Source organism: Chlorocebus sabaeus, chromosome 5, assembly GCF_047675955.1.
Source record: "Chlorocebus sabaeus isolate Y175 chromosome 5, mChlSab1.0.hap1, whole genome shotgun sequence".
NCBI lineage: Eukaryota > Metazoa > Chordata > Mammalia > Primates > Cercopithecidae > Chlorocebus > Chlorocebus sabaeus.
The window spans coordinates 11,228,922-11,255,317 of record NC_132908.1 but is presented as its reverse complement, the minus strand read 5'-3'; the positions used below and the strand labels follow the sequence as shown (position 1 = coordinate 11,255,317).

The 26,396-nt window shown below is 54.4% G+C and overlaps 2 protein-coding genes across 4 annotated transcripts in view; one reads left to right on the top strand and one right to left on the bottom strand.

Annotated features, from left to right (window-relative positions):
• The window catches only part of TXNDC11 (thioredoxin domain containing 11), a 63,293-nt gene extending 58,021 nt beyond the window's left edge, over positions 1-5,272 (top strand). For all 3 annotated transcript variants that reach the window (XM_007985937.3, XM_037989846.2, XM_037989847.2), the window contains 2 exons: positions 156-236; positions 4,514-5,272. In XM_007985937.3, the coding sequence (XP_007984128.1) occupies positions 156-236; positions 4,514-5,156 (724 nt within the window). In that variant the 3' untranslated portion in view covers positions 5,157-5,272. The remainder of the gene's footprint in view (positions 1-155; positions 237-4,513) is intronic.
• SNN (stannin) lies at positions 5,206-15,851 on the bottom strand. The gene is made up of 2 exons (XM_007985945.3): positions 15,738-15,851; positions 5,206-8,379 (listed from the first exon to the last, which is right to left on the bottom strand). The coding sequence occupies exon 2, from the start codon at positions 8,292-8,294 to the stop codon at positions 8,028-8,030; it is 267 nt and encodes an 88-aa protein (XP_007984136.1). The 5' UTR covers positions 8,295-8,379; positions 15,738-15,851; the 3' UTR covers positions 5,206-8,027.
• Positions 15,852-26,396: the final 10,545 nt, after the last annotated feature.

Below are 26,396 nucleotides of genomic sequence, written 5' to 3'. Positions count from 1 at the left end.
CGGCTCACACCTGGTAGTGTACTCATCGAGAAAGGGCTTACCCCAATGTGGGGTGTAAAAAATGCACCAGGTTCTTGAAGTTATCTGAGAAGGTTCTTTCAAGTTGGCGTTTCTTGTGCTGATCTTCTGCCATTTCCCTTCTTCCCCTTTGCCAGGATTGACGTGTCTCAGAATGACCTTCCTTGGGAATTTATGGTTGATCGTCTTCCTACTGTCTTGTTTTTTCCCTGCAACAGGTAATGCCGAATTTTTTTCACTAGTGGGCAGTTGGGATTCTTTTGTGGAGGTCTGAAATTGAAATGGGTTTAAGATGTAAATCATTCATTATGTTCAAAAAATGTTCCCTTGGGAACCAGGCGCGGTGGCTCACACCTGTAATCCCAGCACTTTGGGAGGTTGAGGCAGGCAGATTGCTTGAGCTCAAGAAGTTGAGACCAGCCTGGCCAACCTGGTGAAACCCGTCACTACAAAAAATACAAAAATTAGCCAGGCATGGTGACATACGCTTATAATCCCAGCTACTCTGAGGCTGAGGCTGAGGCACGAGAATCTCTTGAACCTGGGATGCAGAGGTTGCAGTGAGCCAAGATCACACCACTGCACTCCAGCCTGGGTGACAGAACAAGGCTCCGTCTCCAAAAAAAAAAAAACTGTCCTTAGGGGCATAGAGTAAAAGGGTTGTAGTGTCAGGATGTTATGTGTGGTATGGATCTTTTAAAGGTGGTTCTTCTCACAGCCTATCTCTTACCAAGCTTGAATGTGGCTGTGAGAATTCTTAGCTTTTCATGGCCTATGTGAACATATGGAGGACGCAGAGACTGACAGGAAAAGGCCCCATGTTTGTGTGGGGTAAAACAGCAGAGAATCTGTGGAGCTCTGCCTGCCCCAAGCCTTCCACATGCTTGTCTCTCAGTTGGCCTCCCAGCAGCTCCTCATCCCTCTCGTACAGAGGATAGGGTGGCTTTCTTACCCGTGACACATCCTTGCCTCGGATTCCAGGAGCCCTGCAAAGGGGCTTTCTCCCGTGCATGCAGACTGCTGTGAACGTCTGCCATGGGGTTGTCGCTTGATTTTTTCACGCTTGCCTAATCAGTATTCCAGGCACAGTTCTTAACAGCAACTACCCCGAAAGCCCCAGCAAGCAGGACATGAACAAGGGGGAGCGGACTTCCAGTTAGTGAACGTAGATGCAGATGCTTTAGTGGAAAAAGAAATTAACTCTTGGTCCTTTAGAGCCTAATACACTGGATGTTTGCTCCCTTTTTATAGGTTCCCTTTGGTTTTTAGAAAGTTTAGTCCTTTTGGGGACCCACTCACATGGCTTTGACAATATCTTCTCCCCAGGGAAAGTGTCTGTAGCATCATTTAGGGAGTTCCCTGGCTCACATGTATGACGTTTGCTGTTTTAATTTCCTGCCTCCCTTTTGCGATTCATCTTGTCATGTTTCTCTAGGAGAGTGTTTCCTTCGTATCTATTGAATCATTCCCTTGGTTTTTGCTTTGTATCTCAAAGAATTTTTGCTGGAATACTTCTGTGGTAGTAGGGTCTTGTCATGCACTAAAAACAGAATGTGACTCACCCTTTCTACTGCCGACTGAGTTGTGATGAGGCTTTTTCTTTCTAAGAAGTGTTTAAATTACCACATAGTCCAGGAATCATGGATATTAACACTAACAGTTTCATCTGTGTGGGACAGGAGTTGAGCATGTAGTTTAATGACGTATAATTTTTGAATTCCAAGCATAGTTTGAAAAAATATTAAAATCTTAGCACCCAGCACATGCCTTTTAATGAAGAAGTTCTCAGCAACTGGCAGAAATGCATCTGTGTAGAGAGACATAGGCGGAACAGGTGGCAGGGCGGGGCATCATCTGGAGACCTGCGTCTGGGCTGAGTGACCTTCGTTCTTAGGCTGCCTGCTGTGGGAAACGTGCAGATGAGCGCATTTCTCCGGCCCCAGGCTGGGTACTTGCTGCAGCCCTCACCCTTGTCGTTTCTAAATCTCGAACATAAGAAGGCCGTCCACTTCTCTTTTAACGTAAGGAGGTTGGTAAACCAAAGCTTTATGGCTTTGGAATGGAATTTTTCTCATTTCCTAAAAAGAAATGGTAGAAGTAAAGTATGCTCATCATGAGCTGGTCCCAAGCGAGTGTTTGGTTTAGCCAGAAGGTAAATGGGCAAACAGCGTGAGCTGACAGCTTGCAAAAAAGGAAATGAAAAAGGCTGTTTGATAACATGTAATAAGACCTTTTTCACTGTCCACCTGCTTATGCTATTTTTAGTGAAAAGAACATGAAATTGTATGTTTACTGTGATAAAATAGAAACTAATGCTGGATGGAGATGTTCACAGAGGGGAAAGTGTTGAGGTGCTAACATTGATGACTTCAGAGGAGTGTGACTGCAAATGATTTGCTTATATGTTTTTACATCTCTTGCAAATTGTCTACAAAGAGCATGTCTTGATTTATAAAAATCATGAAGGAAAAAAATGCAAGAGCTGTCCTCGGGAGGAAGAGGAAGGGGTGGGGCCTTGAGGGAGACATAGCCTTCCTGTGCAGAGGCATCTCGGAGCCACTTGCTCCACCAAGCAGGTGCTCCTCCAGCCAGCACTTGCATCAGACTCTGTGTGACATTTCAAAATATAGGTGCTCTGACCTGGCCCTGGGCCAGATGATGAAGGGGAGATGGGTGCCCCTGTCCACCAAGAGACTCTGATGTGTCCCAGGGGAAGAATCAACACTTTTTTAGAGGTGTACCCTGCCACTCCCTCAGGGTTAGAGGAGAGTTGCATAGACATGGGGACTTCTTCCCACCAAACTTTCACATGACTGCTTTCCTGGCGGTAGACTGTTGACATTCTGTGTCCCTCTACTTTCCCAAAGTGTGGCAGCATTTTAGCATGCCCATTAGGGACATTCATGGAGAGTGCACCAAGACCTCTTAGTTAGCAGAGAGCGTGCTCACAGATGTCATGTCCTGTATATGCCTGGAGGTAGATATCCTGAGGGAACTTGGCAGCTTTTTCTGGGGAGTAATTCACCTTTACTCTGCCTTATAAGACCAGGCTTGTGCCGCAGAACGTGAGGGCAGGTCCAGCATCTGTTATTTTTCCATGGGCCCACTTGACAGGGCCACGATGTGTTTTCAGTTGTTGTGGCGTTTATTTTCTGTTTTTGAGACAAGGTCTGACTCTGTTGCCCAGGCTGGAGTGCAGTGGTGTGATTATGGCTCACTGCAGCCTTGAACTCCTGGGCTCAAGTGATCCCACCACCTCAGGCTCCCAAGTAGCTGGATCTACAGGCGTGTGCCACCTTGCCTGGCTGATTTTTTTATTTGTTTATACAGATGAGGCCTTACTATATTGTCCAGGCTGGTCTCAAACTCCTGGCCTCAAGTGATCCTCCCACCTCAGCCTCCCAAAGCACTGGGATTACAGGCACACAGCACCACACCCAGCTTTGTCATTTGAATGGCTGGGATGCCCCACTTGAAGAAAGCTTGTATGTTAAGAAAACTAAGCTTTAAAGGAGGGGATAGTTGAATGCTTACCCCAAAATTATAAAACAATTTACGGCCAGGTGCAGTGGCCCTGGGCAGCCAGGCTCTGGAGTCCCTGCTGTTGACTTCCATTCTGTTAATACCTGAGGGAGCAAACCCAGCTGCTGCCAGCCCACCTCATACCTAAGTGCATAAAGCTGGTAGTTTTGATCAATTGCAGCAAGACTGTACAGGCACAGGTAAATAGATATGTGAGAGAAACATCATCAGACGATTAAATGACAAGTTCTGAAGAGGAATTTTCTAGATCTCTAGATCAGGACCTGGAACAAAGCTGTATGAAAAACCCCTTCCTGTGTCACCTTCCTTCCTTGTTCTGTGCTCTCAGGGCCGGGCAGCCTGAATTCATAGTCCCTTGGTTGGGCTGTTTGCCAGGTATCAGGTTGCCAGGTATGAGCCAGATGTACCTGGGGAGTGGGGGTACAATCACCCCCAGTTGAGAACCCCTGCCTTAGATAATGTGTAATAAATGCTTGCTGAAGAAACAGACAGAGTATCTTTGAAGTTCTTCCTATTTCTCCGGGCACTGTCAGTGGGCACAAGAGGGACATAGGTGGGACAATCCTGCCTCCCCTGGACGCTCTTCCTGACACAGCCGCTGGGCATCTCCGAGCACACAGAGGCCCCATGCCCACACACTCCTGGGGTCCTGCATCACTGGCTTTAGGCCTGGGCCTAGGAGCTCTTGTCTTTCTTGGAAGGTGTGGGTGAAGCTGAGCTCTGGCTTCAGGAACAGATAAGCCATCTTAATTGCAGAACGAGCATATGGGACAGCCTCAGCTTTGTAGAGAATTTCTCGCCCAGGCAACATTTTCCTCACTTTCAGTAAGTAAAATCCATAGATTGTCTTTTCTTGGTGAGAAGTAGATGGCCTGGCCTCAGGTACAGTCTGCTTTTGGACTAATTGTGTTGGTATGACTCCCATCTTTGCTTCCTTTCCCTTTCTCTCCAGAAAGGACCTAAGTGTGAAATACCCTGAAGACCTCCCCATCACCCTTCCAAACCTGTTGAAGTTCATTTTGCATCACTCAGACCCTGCTTCCAGCCCCCAGAACATGGCTAACTCTCCTACCAAGGAGTGTCTTCAGAGCGAGGCAGTCTTACAGCGGGGGCACATCTCCCACTTGGAGAGAGAGATCCAGAAACTGAGAGCAGAAATAAGCAGCCTCCAACGAGCACAAGTGCAGGTAGAGTCCCAGCTCTCCAGCGCCCGCAGAGATGAGCACCGGCTGCGGCGGCAGCAGCGGGCCCTGGAGGAGCAGCATAGCCTGCTCCGCGCCCACAGTGAGCAGCTGCAGGCCCTCTACGAGCAGAAGACACGCGAGCTGCAGGAGCTGGCCCGCAAGCTACAGGAGCTGGCCGATGCCTCGGAAAACCTCCTCACCGAGAACACATGGCTCAAGATCCTGGTGGCAACCATGGAGAGGAAACTGGAAGGCAGGGATGGAGCTGAAAGCCTGGCGGCCCGGAAAGAGGTCCGCCCCAAGCAGCCGGAGCCCTCAGGCACCCCCCAGCTCCCTGGCAGTTCCCCTCCACCTGCCAACGTCAGTGCCACACTGGTGTCTGAAAGGAATAACGAGAACAGGACAGACTAACTTTTTAAATGACGTGATGAAATCAGAGGTGAAAATTGTACATTGGGAATATATTTATGCAAATTTTATTGAAATTTATTGTAAATAAAGATTTTCTCAGTGGTCTAGAAAATCAACTTGAATGTCATTTAGCATTTATTGAAGAGAGATGACATCCCTTCCACTTATTGCACAAACTTGGTAGCTTTGAAACAAAAACAGTAGCACAGTCCGTTTGAAGATTTGTCCAAAAAATTAGTCCATATTTTAGTGGCTCAGTGTCAAGAGTTCCCTCCCTGTCCCCCCACTGTTGCTTCTGCAGTGATACGAAGGATGAACGCTTAATTTCTTGATTAGTCAGAAAACTTGAATGCAACAGTTGGGCATTCAGAAACAATTCAAAGAGAGGTCATAACCTACTAAGCCATTTGAATGTGGCTCTGGTGTCTATGCTAAAAAAAAAGCTATTGAAAAATAAGAACAGTGAGGGCTGTGATGTGGTTCACTGGTTGTACAGCCATTTTCATTTTCCCCTGAAAACCCCCCCAGTGCCTCACTGAGCCCCTGACCTTCACCCAACACGGCTACCACGCTCAGATGGGCCTGATTCAAACTCCCAGGTACATCCCTGCCACCAGGGAGTGGGATCAGAAAACCTCCAGAAGTGAAACTGATGAGAAAGTGACATTTAATCACTTCAAAACTGAAACTTCACTGGCAAGGTCAAAACCATAGGCCAAGTCTGACAATCGAGCACCGGTCAGTTACAGGGGTCAGGCTCGGAACCTGAAAATGCAGATCCTAGCTGCTCCTGTGTCCCTTGGGTGTGGAGGAAAGAAAAACAGCCTAGGTGTATGTGCTGGCTGCGGTGAGAGTCGAGGTAGAAAGCCTGGAAGTTCTGAAACGTGAGGGGATGGATCACACACCCAGCCTTTTCTCACTCACCAAAGCAAACCTTTTCCCCCATCTTCCAGTCGGCACCTTTGGAACTTCTGTTCTCCCTCCTAGACCTAGTTTCAGTGGCCCCCACCACACGTCCTGCCCACCCAGCCTGCAGGACTTCTGCTGACATCACGCCTGCCCCACCACCACCTCCTCTGAACTTGGCCACACCCGAGTAGCCAGAGGTGTTGCCTCTCCTGCTTCCTAAGGGCTCTCAAGAGCCCAGCTGAGGTGTTTCATTACTACCTTCTGCTCAGATGGCCCAGCCAGCCGTCCCTCTTCCCACCCCAAGCTCCTACTTAAATGTTTAAACCCCCAATTTAGGTGTATGCTGCTTAAACAAAGTCCTCCCTACTTCTCCCGCCCTCGGGGTTCCAGAACATGGATTCATTCAACACGTATTTTAGAAGAGGCTTAGGTGAGGCCAGAGGAGGTGCCTTCAGTCTGAGCAGGAGGCCAGAGCTCTGAGCTCAGGCATTAAGGGCCAGTGCTCTGTGGTTAAGCCTGGGCTGACCTTCCATCTATTACAGGGTTGGCCGGCACGAGTCATGTTTGAATCATAAATAAAATTAGTATGTGCTTATGGTGGTGGGATTAAAAATCGAAGTGAGCTCACTCACTGAAGTGTACACAAGGGAGGCCTTGAAGACAGGCTGTGGAGATGCTAGCTCACCCAAGAGCCACCTGTGGGACAGACAAGTCCTGAACTTAAAGTTCACCTCTGTCCTGCCCCGGCTCCCTGCCGCAAGCACAGGCTGGCAGGAAGCAGTCTGGTGGCTCTTGTGGGAATGTGCACGCAAGAAATGTTCCCTGGGTCCTAAGTGCCTTCAGAGCTGGGTCAGGGGGACTGGAGACCCGCTGAGGAAAGTGAAGCCAGGACCCCACAGGCAGGCAGTCATCAGAGAGGAAAGGAAGCCAAGTGGTGTAAAAAGGTAAGAGGAAAAAAAGAAAAAAGAACCTCAACAGTCCCCTCCCCTCCAGTGCAGAAAATAGGAAATACCAATACAAAACATACAACCTTTTCTCTTGGCTGGGCCAGCTGGGTTTCAGACCAAAAGTAGCCACCACAGGTTCTACGAGGACCAGAGCAATTTCAGCGAAGCCTGCACTCGGGGTGGCGGACTCGGCATGCTGAAGACCAAAGCGGCAAGAAACTGCTCTGCTACAAGGACAAGGACGCTGGCAGCCTCTGGGACACGTGCCCTGACTCGCCCTTCACTGGCTCCCAGGCAGGTCCAGTAGCTTCCCTGCAGTAACTCCACTCAACAAAACTGCTATTTAACAAGTGAGTCTATCTGGAGAAAGAACAGAGGGGTGTGGGGGGTTGTGGTTCTTCTTCCACCCATGACTAACCAAGCAGAGATCACCCAAGCACCCCAACTGGTCAGCCACGAGACCCCAAACTGGCATCTCATTTCCTTGATATACACACAGACAGACACACATGAGAGACCCTTGCCGAGTGCAGCGTGGGCCTTTACAAGCCTATGACCCTCCCGGGTCTTGACTCAGCTTGTCATTAGTACAGCCAGAATCAAACCAGTCCCGTGTGCGCTAGATGATATTTTTAAAAATCAGCAAAAGGGCTTAAGCACGTGCTTCCAGGGGCCTATTTACAGTTCACAGGTTTGTTAGTTCACGCATTACAGTAGTAGCTCCATCAAAAACAGGCTCAGCTAGACATTCAAGTAACAAAAGCGCTACAGGGCCATGAGACCCAGCAAGGTCAGGCCTGCCCAGTGCCTGCAATGGGCAGCCTCACCTGGAGGCCGAGGCGAAGCCCAGGACAGCCAGGTCCCCGGGCATCAGTGCATGCGATGACGAAGCCCGCAGAGGCCATGCCAGCAAGTGTCAGCCTTTCCTTTCAGACAGCAGCGCGTCCATGTGGTTTTGCCCCTCCCAGCGCCTCTCGGCCGGCTGCAAACAGGACCAGGAGCCTCGCATCCTGGCTCAGCCGTGGACTTCCGGGCCGTTGGGAGTCATCAGCTTGGCCTTTCTCTCCACGCACGGTCCCTTGGCTGAATACTGCACCAGCAGGAAGGGTTCCTTGGTCTCCCCATCCCCCACGATGCTCTCCTCGTCCTCTGACTGGCTGATGCGCTGCAGCCGCAGGTAGCACCAGCAGCCCAGGATCAAGGCCCCCAGGGCCGCAATGGCAATGAGGATGACGATGACTGTGACCACGCCCGTGGTGGGGCTGTGGTCCATAATAGACATGGTCAGTGCTGGGGGCTTCCTCGGATGGAAGCACTTTGGGGGTGGCCACTCAGTGAGGCTGGAACTCAGGCTGGACACGGGAGTCCTGAAAGACAAAGCAGGTTGACGAGCTGCGGTTGGCACTAACACATGGTCTATTTTTAATTGTTCTCAGACCTGCCCGTCCCACCCTCACCCTGCCAAAAAGCATATTGGCTGGTGTTCGAAGGTGTCTGCTTGCCCGTCCTCACCCAGCTCCTGCTCATGACCTTTGAAACCCCAAGAGTGCTGCTGTACCAGGCAGGCGAGTCACCCTCGCTGGCTGCAGAACACTGTGACAGTGACAGCTGCGGCAAAGAATGCCAGAGGGCCAGGCACGGTTCAGGTTCTTCTGCTGAAGGTACGTCTTTGGGAAGCCCAGCCCCCCACTCAGTGTTCGTGACCACTCAGGGACTGAGGGGAGCCAGGGCCTCCTAATGGCTAGAGATGGGGGTTTGAAAGCAGAGAAATGGCCAGGCGCAGTGGCTCATGCCTGTAATTCCAGCACTTTAGGAGGCTGAGGCGGGCAGATCACTTGAGTCCAGGAGTTTAAGACCAGCCTGGCCAACATAGTGAAACCGCGTATCTACTAAAATACAAAAATTAGCTGGGCATGGTGGCACATGCCTGTAATCCCAGTTACTTGGGAGGCTGAGGCATGAGAATTGCTTGAAGCTGGGAGGCAGAGGTTGCAGTGAGCCAAGATCACGCCACTACACTCTAGCCCTCCAGCCTGGGCGACAAGAGCAAGAGTATCTCCAAAAAAAAAAAAAAAGAAAGAAATGACATCAGTCCCTCTCCCAAACAGGCATCGTATACGGAACAGGCAGGTCCTTTGGGGACACCTGTGAGAGGATATAGTGGACAACAGCCTTTGTCACCAGACACTGCAGCTGGCCTGGGAAGACCCCTGGAATGCGGCACACCATCTGAGAAAGAAGCTGGGCGGCAGAGTCCCTTGTGTGGTTTGGACGGAGGCCAACCAAGCAAGCAACAGGGTAGAGTGTCCTGGGAGATGAAGACAGGCACTTGGGAGAGTTTCAGGGAGGCAGGGAGGGTGGGACAGAGGCTCCCTCCCTGATGGTGCTTAGCATCTAGTGCGGGAGCCAGTCTGCAACTGGTTAGTACCCCAAATGCCCGTCACTTGCAATGCAGGGTGCCATTGTCAGGAACACAGTGACCAGATGCCAAGATGGTAACTTGGGTGGGCAGGTGAGAGGCAGGGAGGTGGTGCTGATGGGGAAGAATGTTCCTGGCAGGGAGCACAGTGAGGGCTAAGGCTCTGAAGGCAGAGAGTGTCCCCCCGCAAGTGCCAGGAGTCGGGGCACCAGCTGATTTGGGTGGGGGGCGGGGACGAGGCCCCTCCCAGGCCAGGCCAAGCCTATGCTCCGCATATTGAAGGAATGATGCCAGAAGCTGGAGGGCTGGGACCACCATCTCCACCTGGCCAAGCCACGGAGTTCACCCGTGGGTGGTCCTGCTGAGTGGCTGAGGACAGTGTGGCTGTGGAATGCACATAAGGTCTAAGAGTCCCCGGCTCCAGGCGCCCTGTCAGCCCTCTAGGTGACACCCAAGGCACAGCCAGTGAGACTGCTGAGGCCAGGGCTTTGCCTCTGCTGCCCTGCAGTGCTGATGCTGGCAGGTTCTCTGGCCCGCACTTTCTTCCCTCTCCTGCCTCACTCGCCACAAACAGAGCAAACGCTTACTGCGCCCAGGGTCAGGGAGGATGAGGACAGGCCGGGGACGAGTTCCGCACAGGACTGGGCGTGCGGTCGGCACTCAGAATGAGACGTCTGGCTTCTTTTTGTTCCCTTTGGATAAGATTGACATCAGCGCAGGCAGACGGCACTGGAAGATTTTCCCTCCAAACAGGGTCAAACCTGCTGCGTCCTTGAGGAACAGCAGCCTTAAGTAGAAATGATTCTTACCCAACCAGGAGGTTCCCCAGAAGCGAGGTTTGCCTGAAGGTCAAAGGCAGTTAAGTCAACGCCCCCAGCATCTGTCCAGGGACCAGGCCCCGGGAAACGGGCAGCTTCTGCAGAGGCCCTAGGCAGAGGAGGCGCCCTCCCTCCATTCCACTGCCTTCCCCCTGACTCCAGGAGCCAGGCTGCTGCAGGCGCTAAGGATCTCCCTGTCTACCCTCAGGGGCCACTGCAGCCAGGACACCTTCCAAGTCCTCACAATGACCTGCAGGACCGAACACTACACATCCCCAGTATGCCCTGCTCACCAGCCACGCTGACCCCCCACGAACCCTCCCACCAGGCCCTGGCCCAGGCTGTTGCCCCCGCCCAGAATGTTCTGGCGGCTTACCCTTGTTCAGTGGTTCTCAACTGGGGGCCACTCTGCCCCCACCCTGGGGACATCTGGCCATGTCTGGCACCAATTCTGGTTGTCACAACTGGGGGCAGGTGGCAATCCTGGCATCTAGTAGGGAGACCATGGATGCTGCTGGCACCTACAGTGCACGGGGCAGCCCCCACCACACAGATGGCTTGGCTGGAGAAAGAAACCCTGACCCGGTTAACATCAGCTCTGGCAGGGAAGCCTTCCCAACCCGGAAGTCCAGGTCGGGCTCCTTCCCTCCGGAGCAGTGGCCTTGGCGTGTAGCCCTGGCTTCTGAAGCATGGTCACCTGATTAGCGCCCACCTCCCCCTCTAGCAGGCCATGAGCTCCCCGGTGGCCCTGCTCTGTCCCCTGCATGCACAGACCACTCTGGCCTCTCCCCTGCCACCGTCCGGTCCCACAACCCCACTCAGCTGTTCTCTCACGCCTCCAGACTGGACAGGGGACCCCTCTGACCCCGCAGACAGCCTGCCCACCATGGCTGGGTGAGCCTCTCTACACTTGTCCCAACCAACCTCTGTGTTCTCTCCCTGCAGGGAGAACACCAACCTGCCCTGTGCCTCCCACCTCCCGCTTCCCTCTCCCCTGCACCTCTGGTCCACAGGGCCTGCTGGGGCGCCTGCCCTCCCCTGGGGCTTCTGGACAGGAAGGCAAGTCAGTATCAACTCGGAAGGGGAAGTGTGTGTGTTTGGGGGTGGGGGTGGTTCAGGGACAGGAAGTAGAAAATCAAACAATGGCACCATGACCTGGGGTAGGCAGGGCAAAGCCAGGTGGGCAGGCCAGGAGGCATGTGAGTTCAGTGGCCCCAGGACTAATGAGGAAACTGAGGAACAGGCAGCCCTAGCTCAAAGGGATTCTCTAAGAGGAGTGGTGACCTCAAAACCCTATCTGCCGCCCTGACCCCAGGCCAGGAGGCATGGACAGGGCCAAATGTGGGGCTCTGCCCCCACCATGAGCACAGAGCCTAGTGACCGAGCCACAGTCACAACTGGCCTGTGGTCCGGCCCTCCCAAGTGCATATCTGTTCCTTCATTCACTCAGCAAATGTTTCCTGAGAAACTATCTTTGCAAAAATGAGATGGCGTTATCCCCACTCAGAACTCTCCCCAGCACAAGAGAATCTAAGCTCCCTGCCTCCCTAGGTGTCCACACACCCTCCACTGTGAGCCCATGCTCCCAGCTCTGCCCTGACTGCCCCATGGCTGGCACCTTCCTATTCGGGACTTTCTCAGAAGGCGCCTGTTGTAGGCTGCCCTCCCATACCACTGGCCCCAGACGCCCCTCCTCCCACGCCCCACCACTACAGCCTTGCCCTACTTCATTTGCTCTCCTTGCTAGCTGCCCTTCGCTAGGCTCAGGGCTGTCCCCTGGCTGCTGTGTCACTCCCTGCACTGGACTCCAAGGCTGTCCAAGGAGGGCACCGTCTGTCCCGCCCACAGCTGTACCCTGCCCTGCACGGGTACACAGTAGGTGCTCAGTAAATGTCTGTTGCGTGTTCCCACCCTGCAGATAGTGATGAGTTAGAGGAGACCCTGTTCTCACAGGGATCATAGGTGGGGGGTCCCTGACACCCCGGCACTCCCAGGACCCTGAGCACAGGTCCCCGTGTTCTGTCCCAACAGACTCAGAAAAGCCGCAGACTGAGTGGGAGAGGGCCGTAGGCCAAGTGTGGGGGTAGAGCGGTGAGTGCCAGTGGATTCTGGCAGGCCTGAGCCTATGGAGGGGCAGCTGGCTCCACGCTTGCTGGCAGGCAGGGAGGGAAGGGGGTGGCCAAGAAGCAGAGCCCAGGGAAACTCAAAGCGCGGAGGGCAGCAGGTCTCCATAAGCCCTGTGCCTGGATGGACCCCACCTGTCTGCTCTTCCTTTCTAGCCGCTCTGAGCAAAGCTGTGTCTTGCAAGCTGGGTAACCCCTCGCCCTGATCCAGTAAAGCCCACAGGATGCAGGGGACAGAGACGGGCCACAGCTTGGGTTGGGGGGATGCCCAGGCTGGCACATGGGAATCCTGGCCCACCCAGCAACCATCATTCCCACCAGCATCTGATCCAGCAAGGTTGTGGCCACCTCTGCTCACCCTAGCATCTCCATCTGGCAGGTGAGGAAACTGAGGTACATGTAGGGAGGTGAAGCAAAAAGCCAGAAGGCAGGATGGGAGCCCAGAGGGGAGCCCGGCAGAGCCAAGGGGGCATCTTCCAAGTGCAGAGGGGCCAGGGGCTAGGGGCCAGAGCACAGCCTGGGCCTTCGATCTCGGGGCAGGCTGGAGTGTCCCCTCTGCTTGGGATTTGAAGCCCAAGGCCATCTGGATCCCCCAAACACACACCCTCCTGCTCCATGTGCCTTCAGTCCTGCCATCCTCTGCCAAGGGGGTCTTGACTCTCAGATCCCACACACCCACCATAAAAGCAAGCTCCAAGGCCCAGGCTCTCCAGAACCCCCTGCCCCAGCACCCTCAAACAACCCCAACGGGGTTCAACTGCAGCACGGGACACGCTCTGTCTTCTGACAGAGCCCACATGCGTCCCATGGAATAATAACAGCAAGACAAGCCTGAGCCATGCCATGTGAGCGGGGGCCCGCACCGCCCTCAGCCACTCCCCACAGCCGCCCAAGCTTGCAGGTGTTACTGACACTGTCCTACCTGGTTTGCCAAGGCCCACAGAGATCAGTAACTGGGACCCGAGGAGCATGGGGCAGAGCCAGGGGTGAACCCCACTCCGTCAGAGCCATTCAAATGGACAGTCCCTGCCCCAGCTGCCAGTGAGGGGAGGGGTATCCTCCTGTCCTGCTCTCCCTCCCAGGGCCCTGACTTGTCTGAGCCTGATCCCACTCCAGAGGCCACTCCACTTGCTCTAGGCCCGGGGGGCCCACAGCCTGCAGCAGAGCAGGCTGAAGTCCCCTCCATCCTCCCAGCCCAGCACTCACTTTTGTGGCCTGCTTCCTCCCAGCCAAGCAAGCTGCTCCTCTTGGCCTCAGTTTCTCAATGTGCAAAGTGTGTACAAGTCCCTGACCTCATCTACCAGGTCATGAGGAGGATAAGAAGTGGTAAGAAAAGTGAAAACAAAAGGGCCATGAGGTCACCTAGGTTTGCATGTCACCAGCTACACCTTCCTGTGTGCTACAGGAGGGACAAAGGGAGAATACTGAGCCCGAGGGACCCCCAAGCCCACCGCCAGGACCAGGAGGGCACAGAGCGTGGCCTAGGCCCAGTGCCACAAACACCCCTTCCCCAGGGACACGCTGCCTCCTTCTAACTCAACTGGGCACATCACGAGCATTACCGGGCTCACCACCAGCAAAACACCCCCGCCTGGCAGCCGCCACCTCCTGAGGCTCCTCGAGAGATGCCAGGAGGGCTGCCCTGCTTACAGGGGCCAGCCATCCCCACAGAGCTTTCAACACTGCCCCCATAAAGCCACCTGCCAAGGGTGCCAACAAACTCTTCAGCGAACCCCAGTTCACAAACCAGAAACATTTCCTGCCCCAGGTTCTGACTGGGAAAACAGGGTTGTAGGGAGAAGAGGGCACTGCTGGACACAGCCAGGACAAGGTGGGACGTCCGCTCTGCCCTGGGCCCTGGGCAGCCAGTGGGACACAAGGACGCATCACACAAGGCCCCGGCTCCCCAGAAGCCAGGACGGAGAACAGCCGGATGCCAGTAGGACTGACACTGATGGGGCTGTGTCCAGCTCTCTGGCCAGTGTCATCTCATCCTCCACCCCGACCCATGACACCCCCATCCTCAGAAGAGGAAACTCGCTCCAGAACCCCCTAGGTTCCCCAGTGGCAAAAGAGGAAGCGGGAGCCGGCAGAGCTCTGATCCGGGACTGCCCCAAGGTCAGTCGGGGTCTTCCTCGGCCCAGGCCAGAGGCTCATGCCCCCACCCTGTGAATCACATTTTCACAGGCTGGCCCAGGGTTGGCCTGTTTGGCCAAACAACTTTGCTGGTAGATGCCGGAGAAAGTTGGTGGCAATTATATGTGCCAGACACTGAGATAAACAGCTCACACAGACGTCTCCTTTCTGCCTCAAGACAACCGGGCAGTTGAGCTATTACTGTTCCCTCTTGGCAGATACAGAAATCGGTGGCTCAGAGAAGTTCAGTCCATTGTCCAAGGTCACACAGCTCAAAAGTAGACGCGCAGGGATTCAAACCCAGGCAACCTGCATCCCAAATCCCGCATTTCGACCCTGACTCTAAAATGCCACCTTCTCCCTACCTCCTCTCCCGCATGCCTGAGGGGCCGGGGACAGGTGAACCCCAATGTGGTCCTCGCTGGGGCGGGCTGGGCGACCTGGGCTGGGTGCTGGGGACTTAGGGGTGACAGCGCCCCGGCGGCTCCCAAGTGCTGAGCGCGGGCGGCTAGGCAGGCGCGGTGCCAGGCGCGCTCCAGGCACCCTCCCGTTCCGCCCAGCCCGGCGCCGCCGGCGTCTCCCCCACTCTATGGAGGAGCAAAGCGAGGCTCCAGGGAGGAGGGGGCTCGGCCCAGGGGGCGACAGCTGGACGGGGGACGGCAGCTGGGGAGGTAGCTCGAGTCGGCCCGACGGCGGCGGGGTGTGGGACGGGGACCACGGGACCCAGGCATGCCCACGCCGCGCAGCCACTGCCCACGGCATAGGGTGCCCAACGCTGCGGCCCGGCCTCAGTTTCCCTAACCGCGAGACGGGCGCCGGACGTCACCTGGACCCCTATCCCCCGGAGCCCTTCCCGGAGCTCCCAGAATTTTGAAGAACCCCGAAGTGCCGGGGGAAGGCGGGCGGGCGCGTAGCTGCGGACGGGCGGGGGCTGCACTGGCGGGGGCGAGCGGACCGCGATCCCCGCAAAGCGGCCTCCGCCCCCCGCCGCCTCCTTTGTCCCGATCTCGCCGCAGCGCCTCTGACAAAGAACCCCGGCCCGCGGGCGCGGCCCCTGGAACGGACCCTCCCCCGAGCCGCGCCCGCCGGGCCGCCCCTCCCCCGCCCGCAGACCCCGGCCCGGCCCCGCCGTCGCGCGCGCCCCTCCCCATCCTGGCCGCCCCCTTCCCGCTCCCGGGTCCCCGCGCCCCCGCCCGGCCCGAGCGCGCGGCCTGCCCCGCCCGGCTTACCATGGCGCGGCCGCGGCCCGGCCCGATCGCCCCGCAGCAGCCCCGCGGGCCCGGCTCCGCCCGCCCGCCCGGTCCGGCAGCCGCGCACTCCGGACGCAGGAGCCCCGCGCTGCGGCGGGCGGGGCCCGGCACCTCCCCGGCTGGGGGCGGAGCCTCCCAGAGAGGCCAATGGGAGCCCGCGCTGGGACGGCAGGGCGGGGCAGGCCGGGGCGGAGTCACGTGCGATCGGGGCCGACGGGCGGTGGGGCGGGGGCTGCGCGCGGCGGGCGGGGCGGGGCTGGAGGCGGGCCGGGGCTGGAGGCGGGGCGGGGGCGGGGGCGGGGGCGGGGGCGGGGGGCGAGCTCGGCCCTGGAGAGCGCGGATTGGGCGCCCGTGGGTACGGGGCCCCTCTACAGGCGCCCTTCCTCCGCCAGCCTCATCCTGACCCCCGCAGGCTGCCCTGGTCCACCCGCTTACAGCAGAGGAAACTGAGGCACGCCGCACCGAAGAGTGCTGCATACTCCCCGAGAGCTAAGAGGGGTGGGGAATCCGGGGCAGGGGAGAGGCGCGACCGCTGAGGTGAATGGGTGAATGACCTTGCTTCCAGAGGAAGCTGGGAATTCGTTCGCGAATTCATGTATCTATCATTCATCCGCCCAGTCAGTCGATGGCGGAACACTGACCACGTGCCTGCCACGCCAGTCGTCGTGGGAGTAGCCACGAGCTAGACAAGGTCCAGGCCCTGACGAAGCTCTCATTCCTCTGCGGAATGGGACTGTGAGGCATTTGCACCCCTCGGCCATCTATAATCATGGTTATTTTTAGCATGATAACCCGGTGGTTTGGCCCCCACCAAATGCCTGCCCTGTATAAACAGCCCAACACATTTTATTAAGATGACTCTGGAAGAAAGAATCCTCCCATTTTACAGATAAGGAACCCGAGGCTCCAAAGAGCTGAAGTCCCACAGCCTGCTCCTGATGAAGAGGGGGTTTGAGGCCAGGCCTGTCTGCCTGGGAAGACAGGGGCGCCAGTTACTGGAGTAATCTCCACTCATCCACCCCAAAAAGGCCATCAACGAGAGGACACCCCAGCCCCGGGACCCACAGAAGGGGTGATGGTGGGTCCTTCAAGGCCTCTGTGTCCCAGAGGACTTGAGAAGATAGGAGGGGGTAAGGTCGAGGTGGGACCTCCTTCTGGGAGCGGGGGCCTTATTTACTGGAAACTTCTTTCCCATTCTCAAGCAGAAGGCTCTGGAAGAGCATGGAGGGTTGGGCTCACGAGGCCAAGGTAGCCAGGCCGTCACTCCCTCCACTCAGCCTGGCTGGGTTTTCTTCCCTGCGCCCGGTGCACCAAGGCTTTTCCACCGCCAGGCCTTTGCCTATGTGGTTCCCTGCAGCTGGAACTCTTCTACTTCATCTTCCCGATCTCAGCTTAAATGCCCCTTCCTCAGGAGGGCCCTTCCTGATCGCCTAGCCAAGAGGAGCTGCCTTGGGGTTTTTGCTTTTGCTTTTGAGACGGGGTCTCGGTCTGTCACTCAGGCTGGAGTGCAGTGGTGCAATCACAGCTCACTACAGCCTCCATCCAACTCCTTCCTGGGCTCAAACCATCCTCCCACTCAGCCTATATCTATGAATGTGGGCAGATTTGACAAAGCAATTTTTTTTTTTTTCTTTTTTAGAGACAAGGTCTTGCTCTGTCGCCCAGACTGGAGCACAGTGGTGCACTCATAGCTAACTGTAACCTTGAACTCCTGGGCTCAAGTGATCCTCCTACCTCAGCCTCCCAGGTAGCTGAGACTGCAGGCGCGTGCCACCATGCCCGGCTAGGTTTTTAATTATTTGTAGAGATGGGGGTCTCTCTTTGTTGCCTAAGCTGGTCTCAAACTCCTGGGTGATCCTCCTGCCCCGGCCTCTCAAAATGCTGGGATTAGAGGCATGAGCCACCATGCCCAGCCTGCCCATTGTGAAACTGTATATTTTTGACAACGTGTGATGAACGTTTGGTCTTCTCTCCCAGTACTAGGTATATTGCAGTCACTGCTGTGTCTACAGAACAGTGCCTGACACACAGTGTGCGCTGAATACATGGCTGCTGAATGAATGAATGATCAGACTGCAGAACTCCAGGGCTGGTCCAGCGGCAGCCTAGCCAGGAAGCCAGGCCCAGGAGGTGAGCTGGGAGTCGTGCAGGAAGGTAGGACAGAAAGGCAGAGGAGAGCCCAGCTTCAGCCAGCTGCCCCACAGTCCAGCGCCAGGCGTCTCAGGACAGCTCCGCACCCATGTCTGCCCAGCTGCTGCCCCATCAGCTACACCTGAGAGCCCAGAGTGGAAGGAAATAGGTTCTTCCTACAAAGCCAGTTCCAGCAGCTTCTGTGGTCCCTGCCTCAAGTTGGCAGAGACCTCATTAGTCTCTGCCAATGCACCCTGCCCCCACTGCTTTTTAAATCAATGTGTTTGGGAAAGAACAAATAAGTTAAAGCAAAGTATGAAGGCAGTGAGGACCTGGGAGGTGACCCAGGGCCAGGACTGGCAACACAATGACAGAGGAGGCAGGGACACTTAGAGGGGAAAGATTCTAGGGGGGAAAATGGTGAGGGAGATTCAGCATGGCATAGAAGCTGAGAGTCAGATTGCCAGATTCCAGCCTTTCCTGCTGGGTGGTTTTGGAAAAACAGCCGAACATTTCTGTGGCTCAGTTTTTTCATCTGAAAAATGGAGATGAGGCCGGGTGCGGTGGCTCACACCTGTAATCTCAGCACTTTGGGGAATGCCAAGGCAGGGGGATGGCTTGAGCCCAGGAGTTTGAGAACAGCCTTGGAAATGTAGTGAGACCCTCATCTCTAAAAAAGAAAAGCTAGCTGGCCGTGGCATTGCGTGCCTGTAATCCCAGGTACTGGGGAGGCTGAAGTAGGAGGATTGCTTGAGCCTGGGAGGTTGAGGCTGCAGTGAGCTGTGATCACACCACTGCACTCCAGCTTGGGTGACAGAGTGAGCTGAGCCCGGTCTCAAAATAAAATAAATAAAATAAAATAAAATAAAATATCCAACTTCTGACCCAGTAGATCTGAGCCCGAAATCCTGCATTTTTCAAAAGTTCCCGAGTGGTGGTGATGATTCAGGAATGCACTTTGAGCAGCAATGGGGAAGTCACTTGCTGAAAGTCACAAGGTAGTGGGCTCCAAGCCTGCATTGGAGCCCATGAGATAGGCTACAGGATCCTGCACTTAACCAAGACCCTAACTGCTTGCTGCAGTCCCACCTTTCTCTCCCCGACAAAGAGGAGGCAGGAAGTATCGCGCCCTTCCCCCAAGCCCATTTCCTCTACCTCCCTCCGTGGTGACATCTGGCCTCACATCCCCGGGGTTTCGTCCTTATAGAATGGGATGGAGATTCTCAGATGTTCATTAGCCAGGAAGATGATTAAGGACTTGGGATGAGCTCACCCCAGCTCCCTGGGCTTGCTGGGGTCCAGCTGGTGTGCCCTGTGCCAGCCTGGCCCTCTCCCTACTCCCCCATCTGCTATAAGGGCTGGGACAAGGAAGGATGTTGCTCAGGGGGATGGAGAGGCCTCAGCCTCAAGGGAGACTCTACAGCTGGGACTCCCTGCTCGGGTGGGCGGGCCTCTGCTCCCGGGGCATCTCTATAACGGATACAGGCCTGAGAACAAAATGAAAACTGCGTGGCCGGAGGGGATTTTTCATGAAGGGTGAGATGTGAACCACTGGTGAGGTCTGCAGGGTGAGGTTAGGTGGAAGGCAGAGAGGGCATCACCCAGCTCGGAAACCCGTAGCAGCTCCCATTCTAGGGGCAAGGCCTCCCTTGCTGCTAGTGTGGCCTGAGCATCTCTGTAAGGCTAGCTCAGCCCCCTTACGTCCTCGAGAGAGCGCAGGCCTCAGACTCAGAATCCCAGGCAGTTGACACTCTGCAGCTAGAATTGAACAATGTGTGGGTTTCTGTGTGTGTATGTTTCAGTTACCTTCTGTGTATGATGTGGGTATTGTGTTTCTGTATATGGTAATGACATACTCATTGCTTTTTATTTCTTATTTTCTTTGTTTTTGAGGCAGGGTCTGGAGTTTTTTCACTCAGGCTGGAGTCCAGTGGCACAATCACTTCTTACTGCAGTCTTGACCTCCCCGGATCCTCCCACTTCAGCCTCCTGAGTAGCTAGGACCACAGGTGTGTGTGACCCCACTCAGCTTTTTGTTTTGTTTTTGTTTGAGACAGGATCTCACTCTGTCATCCAGACTGGAGTGCAGTGGCGTGATCTTGGCTCACTGCATCCTCTGCCATCCAGGCTCAAGCAATCCTACCATCTCAGCCTCCCAAGTAGTTGGGACTACACGTGTGCCTCCACACTGGGCTAATTTTATTATTATTATTTTCTTTTTCTTTCTTTCTTTCTTTTTTTCTTTTTTGAGATAGAGTCTTGCTCTTGTCGCCCAGGCTGGAGTGCAATGGTGCAATCTTGGCTCACTGCAACCTCTGCCTCCCGGATTCAAGCGATTCTCCTGCCTCAGCCTCCGAAGTAGCTGGGTTTACAGATGCCCGCCGCCACCGCTGGCTAATTTTTTTGGTATTTTTAGTAGAAACAGGGTTTCTGCATGTTGGTCACCCTGGTCTCGAACTCCTGACCTCAGTGATCCATCCTCTTCAGCTTCCCAAGGTGCTGGGATTACAGGCATGAGCTAACCGCACCCAGCCTATTATTTTTTTCTGCAGAGAGGGAATCGCTCTATGTTACCCAGGCTGGTTTCGAACTCCTGGGCTCAGCGATCTGCCCGCCTCAGCCTCCCAAAGTGCTGGGATTACAGGCATGAGCTACGGTGTCCAGCCCTCATTGCTTTTTTTTTTTTTTTGAGACAGAGTCTCACTTTGTTGCCCAGGCTGGAATGCAGTGGCGCGATCTCAGCTCACTGCAACCTCCGCCTCCTGGGTTCAATTGATTCTCCTGCCTAAGCCTTTTAAGTAGCAGAGAATAAAGGTCCCTGCCACCATGTCCAGATACTTTTTGTAATTTTAGTAGAGATGGGGTTTCGCCATGTTGGCCAGGCTGGTCTCGAACTCCTGACCCCAGGTGATCTGTCTGCCTCAGCCTCCCAAAGTGCTGAGATTACAGGTGTGAACCACTGCACCCTGCCCCCACTGCTTTTTAAATCAATGTGTTTGGGAAAGAACAAATAAGTTAAAGCAAAGTATGAAGGCAGTAACTGAAGAGATGGTGCGGGAGATGGAAAAACGGGGACAGTGGCAGGTGAGTGACTGAAGTGAGATGAACCAGCTGAGTGATCGTAGCCCGGGCACCTCAGGGTCCTCTTCCTCGTGGGAACAGCAGAGCCTCAGTCAGGAGATGGGGCCATCCCATAGGTTTCTGCATCCCCTGGAAAAGTCCATCTGGGTTGTCATGTCTGAGCGGGGCCTGGGCTGGTTCTGGCCTTCATCTCTGGGGTCTTTGGGGTCCATGTGATAAGGAGAGGACCGAGGGAGGGGGAACAGCATGCCCCGCCGAGGGTGCTCCCTGCCTCCAGTCTGCCCTGTGATTCCTTCTGCTGTACCCTCCCCCAAACTCACTGAACAGTGGCGTCTGCTCATCATCCACTTACTGGATCATTCATTTATTCGCTCACTCAGTTATTCATCCTTTCTGTCAATCTTTTTTTTTTTAAAGACAGGGTCTCACTTTGTCTCCCAGACTGGAGTGCAGTGATGCGATCTTGGCTTATTGCAACCTCCACCTCCTGGCTCAAGCAATCTTCCTGCCTCAGCCTCCCGAGTAACTAAGACCACAGGTGCGTGCCACCACGCCTATGTAACTTTTGTATGTTTTTTGTAGAGACAGGGTTTTGCTATGTTGCCCACACTGTTCTTGACCTCCAGGCTCAAGCAATCCTCCCACCTCGGCCTCCCAAAGTGTGGGAATTACAGGCGTGAGCCACCGCACCCAGCCTTTTCTGTCGGTTTTAGCTGAGCAACTACTATGTTCTAAGTGCTGTGCTAGGTGCTGGGGAGATAGCCATGAGCCAGGCAGGCAAAACCCAGCCTTTGTGGGGTTTACATTCTCCCGAGGGAAGACAGATGATAAATGCAGAAACAGGTGTACATGTTATGGAGAAAAGGAAAGAGTAAGGTAAGAGGTGAGGGGGCCCTTGCAGGACAGAGGTAGGTAGGGCCTCTCTGAGAAGATGCCAGGCGCCAGATGGATACAGCCTAGTGCTGGAACCAGAGAAGCTCACAGGTGTGGAGGTGGATGGACAGTGAGCTAGCCCTGGGAAGGGAACCTTTTTTTTTTTTTTTTTTGGAGACAGACTCTCACTCTGTCACCCAGGCTGGAGTGCAGTGGCACGATCTCGGCTCACTGCAACCTCTGCCTCCCGGGCTCAAGTGATTCTCCTGCCTCAGCCTCCCGAGTAGCTGGGATTACAGCTATGCTTCACCATGCCTGGCTAATTTTTATATTTTAGTAGAGATGGGGTTTCACCATGTTGGGCAGACTGGTCTCAAACTCCTGACCTCAGGTGATCCCCCTGCCTTGGCCTCCCAAAGTGCTGTGATTACAGGCATGAGCCACTGTGCCTGACTGGACTGGAATCTTTTTATTTTTATTTTTTTACATAACTTCTTTCTCTCTCTCTCTCTCACCATGGAACCATCATAGCTCACTGTGGCCTCCAACTCCTGGGCTCAAGTGATCCTCCCACCTCAGTCTCCCAAGTTGCTAGGAGTACAGGTGCATGCCACCATGCATGGTTAATTTTATTTTATTTTTGTAGAGATGGATCTCACTGTGTTGCCCAGGCTTGTTTTAACTCCTCCTGGACTCAAGTGATCCTCCCACCTCAGCCTCCCAGAGTGCTGGGATTATAGACATGAGCCACCATGCATGGCCCCCTATTTTCAAATAAGGTCACATTTACAGATATGGTATTTAGACTTTCTCTCTCTCTCTCTCTCTCTCTCTATATATATATATATATATATATATGTATATATATATATACACACACACACACACACACACACACACACTATGTATTCATGTGTAAGTATATAGATACAGATATAGGCTGGGCACAGTGGCTCGCCTGTAATCCCAGCACTTTGGAGGGCTGAGGTGGGCGGATCACAAGGCCAGGAGTTCAAGACCAGCCTAGCCAACATGGCAAAACCCCATCTCTACTAAAACTACAGAAATTAGCCAGGTGTGGTGGCACATGCACGTCTGTAATCCCAGGTACTTGGGAGGCTGAGGCAGAAGAATCGCTTGAACCTGGGAGGCAGAGGTTGCAGTGAGCTGAGATCGTGCCACTGCACTGCAGCCTGGGCAACAGAGTGAGACTCCGTCTCAAAAAACAAAACAAAACAAAAACCAAAAACAAACTCACATGTGTTTTACTCTCATGTCCTTCTCAATTCAGACCAGCCATGTTTCCAGCGCTTGGTCACCACACGCGGCTGGGGTTGCTGGGTTGGGCTGCGCAAGTTTAGGTGCTGGAGTCAGCAGCAAACACACCCCAAACCCCCCCGGCCCCGACGGAACGTCCATTTTCCTGGAGGAGACAGACAATAAAGAAAGAGGAAAATGCACCGTATGCTGCATACATTCCAGGGAGAAGAGCGAAGGAGAGGAAGGGGTGGGTGTGGGGGTAGGGGGGTGCACAATCCATTTCCTCTGTGCATCCTTCCAGAGATCTGCCCAAACACAGGCATATATAGAATACATATATATATATATATATATTCCCATTTTAAAAACACAGATGGCCATGTTCCATACATGCTGTTCTGTTCCTTCCGTTTCTCGCTTGAAAATATATCTTGAAACTTACTCCCCATCGGCACACATAGATTTCAGATTTTAACAAATAATTGGAAACATATAAAGACTTGGTACTGCCGAGCTAGAATAACAGAAGCTGGAGTTTACTCCAACATCTGATCCTCACCACAACCCTGTGATGTAGGGCCATTTCCAAAAAACGGTTCAGGTTCACACACAGCATTTGTAAACAGGTGGATTATAAAAATGACTAGCTTGAGGGCCAGGTGTGGTGGCTCATGCCTGTGATCTCAGCACTTTGGGAGGCCAAGGTGGGAGGAATGCTTGAGGCCAAGAGTTCGAGACCAGTCCAGGAAACACGGTGAGACCCCCGTCTCTACAAAAAAATTTAAAAATTAGCAGGGCATGGTCCCAGCTGCTTGGGAGGCTGAAGCAGGAGGATCACTTAAGCCTGGGAAGCTGAGGCTGCAGTGAGCCATCATTGTGCCGCTGGACTCCAGCCCGGGTGACAGAGTAAGAGACCCTGTCTCAAAAAAGTTAAAAATCAAAACTACTAGCTTGAAGGAATGTCAAACCCTGGAATTTGGCACTTCCAAATGGTAGGCAAGCTCTTGTTGATGGTTGATACTAAATAATTTGCATTTTATACTAAAATACTGACATAGGTCAGGTGTGTGGCTCACGCCTATAATCCCAGGACTTTGGGGCTAAGGCAGGAGGATTCCTTGAGGTCAGGAGTTTGAGACTAGCCTGGGCAACATAGCGAGACCCCCATCTCTACAAAAAAAATCAAAAAATTAGCTGGGCGTGGTTGAGCGCCTGTAGTCCCAGCTGTTCGGGAGGCTGAGGTGGGAGGATGACCTGAGCCTGGGAGATCAGGGCTGCAGTGAGCTGAGACCACACCACTGCTCTCCAGCCGGGTGACAGAGCAAGACCCTGTCTCAACAATGGCAACAACAACAACAAAAAGAAAGGGAAAAAGCAAGGGAGCTGATGTTGATGCTTCTGTGATCTTCCTGAGCCCCGACGAGCCTGCCAGGTCCTGCAAGGCTCAGGGAGAGATCTTTGCTCTAGAACCAGACTGCCCCGCCTGGGACGAGCTCTCCAGGGAACATTTTTCTGGGCTCTGAGCCACACAGGCTCTGGGTTCAAGCCTGGCTCTGCCGCATCTGGCTCTGAGCTCAACTCCGCTGAGCCTGTTTCTCCATCTGTAGCATGGGCTTGGTGCGTCGGCAGACTGAGCGCCTGCTTAGAACTCTGGCGGGGAGGAGCATGGGACGAAATGAGAACCCCCTTCCAAGCAGAGGCAAGGCCTCCCCGGGAGGGCAATTCTTGACTCAGGAAGAATGGCCCGCCCTGCTCGGGGCGCCCTGCCAAGCCTTGTCCCTTCTGCTCTGGCCCCTGAGGGAAGGGCTGGAGCCTGGTGAGCTGTCTCAGGCAGGCCCTGGCCTGTCCTGGCTGGGAGGCTGGGCAGGACCAGGACAGCAGCTCCAGGTCCCTGGTTCCCTCTGAGATCCGTGGGGCCACTGAGGCTTCCGCAGCATTTCCAACTGCCCTTGTGCCCTGTCTTCTTCCTCCTGCCTCCTCACTCCATGCCAGCCACGCAGTCCCCTGCTCCTTGTGTCTCCTTTGGGCTGCCAGCCTTTGCACAAGCTGCTCCCAAGGCCTGGGATTTCCTGCCCCCTCCTTGCAGACTCCTTCTCACCAGTCAAGAGTCTGCCCGGGAAAACCAGCCCCACAATCCCGCTGTGTGTTCCCACAGCCCAGCCCAGATCTCACCTGTGGACCCCAACAGGCTGTGAGACCCCTGAGGGCTGGGGAAAAGTCTGCTAATCTGTGGCAGCTCTGTAACCCAGGGACTGTGGATTCTCAGTGAAGGCTTTTATTTATTTATTCATCTTTTGAGACGAGGTCTCACCCTGTCACCCAAGCTGGAGTGCAGTGGTACAATCATAGCTCACTGCAACCTCCACTTCCCGGATTCAAGCGATTCTCCTGCCTCAGCCTCTTGAGTAGCTGGGATTGCACTCTCACGCCACCACATCCAGCTAAGTTTTGTAGTTTTAGTAGAGACGGAGTTTCACCGTGTTGGCCAGGCTAGTCTCAAACTCCTGACCTCGAGTGATCCGCCCGTCTCAGCGTCCTAGAGTGCTGGGGTTACAGGCGTGAGCCATCATGGCTGTTTGGTAAATGCTTATTGAAAGGAAACAAATGAATGGATGTAGGCAGGCAGACAGGAAACAAACAAGGAAGGTGCCCCCCAGCCCCAAACTTTGACTCTGAAGGCAAGGACCATATCTGTCTCTAACACAGGGTGATGCCTGTAATTGGTGCTCAATAAATGCAGGTTCATGTTTAGTAGGTGTGGGGAGTCGGCCCCTCTCCAGTGATGTGGCCTTCTACCCATCCTCTCTCTCTATTTTATTTTAAGACAGAGTCTCATTCTGACACCCAGGCTGGAGTGCAGTGGCGAGAACTCAGCTCACTGCAGCCTCTGCCTTCTGGGTTCAAGCGATTCTGTTGCCTCAGCCTCCCAAGTAGCTGGGATTACAGGTGCGGGCCACCAAGCCTGGCTAATTTTTGTGTTTTTAGTAGAGATGGGGTTTTACCATGTTGGCCAGGCTGGTCTGGAACTCCTGACTTCAAATGACCTGCTCACCTGGGCCTCCCAAAGTGCTGGGAGGTGTGAGCCACTGTGCCTGGCCCCTTTTTTATTTTTAGTTGAGGTGGGGTATTGCTATGTTGTCCAGGCTAGTCTCAAACTCTTGGACTCAAGCGATACCCCTGTCTCGGCCTTCCAGAGTGCTGGGATTACGGGCGTGAGCCACTGTAGCCAGTCCCACATTAAATGTGAAAGAGCTGGCTGAGATTGCTGTATAGAAAATAGTACAGCAAGGCCAG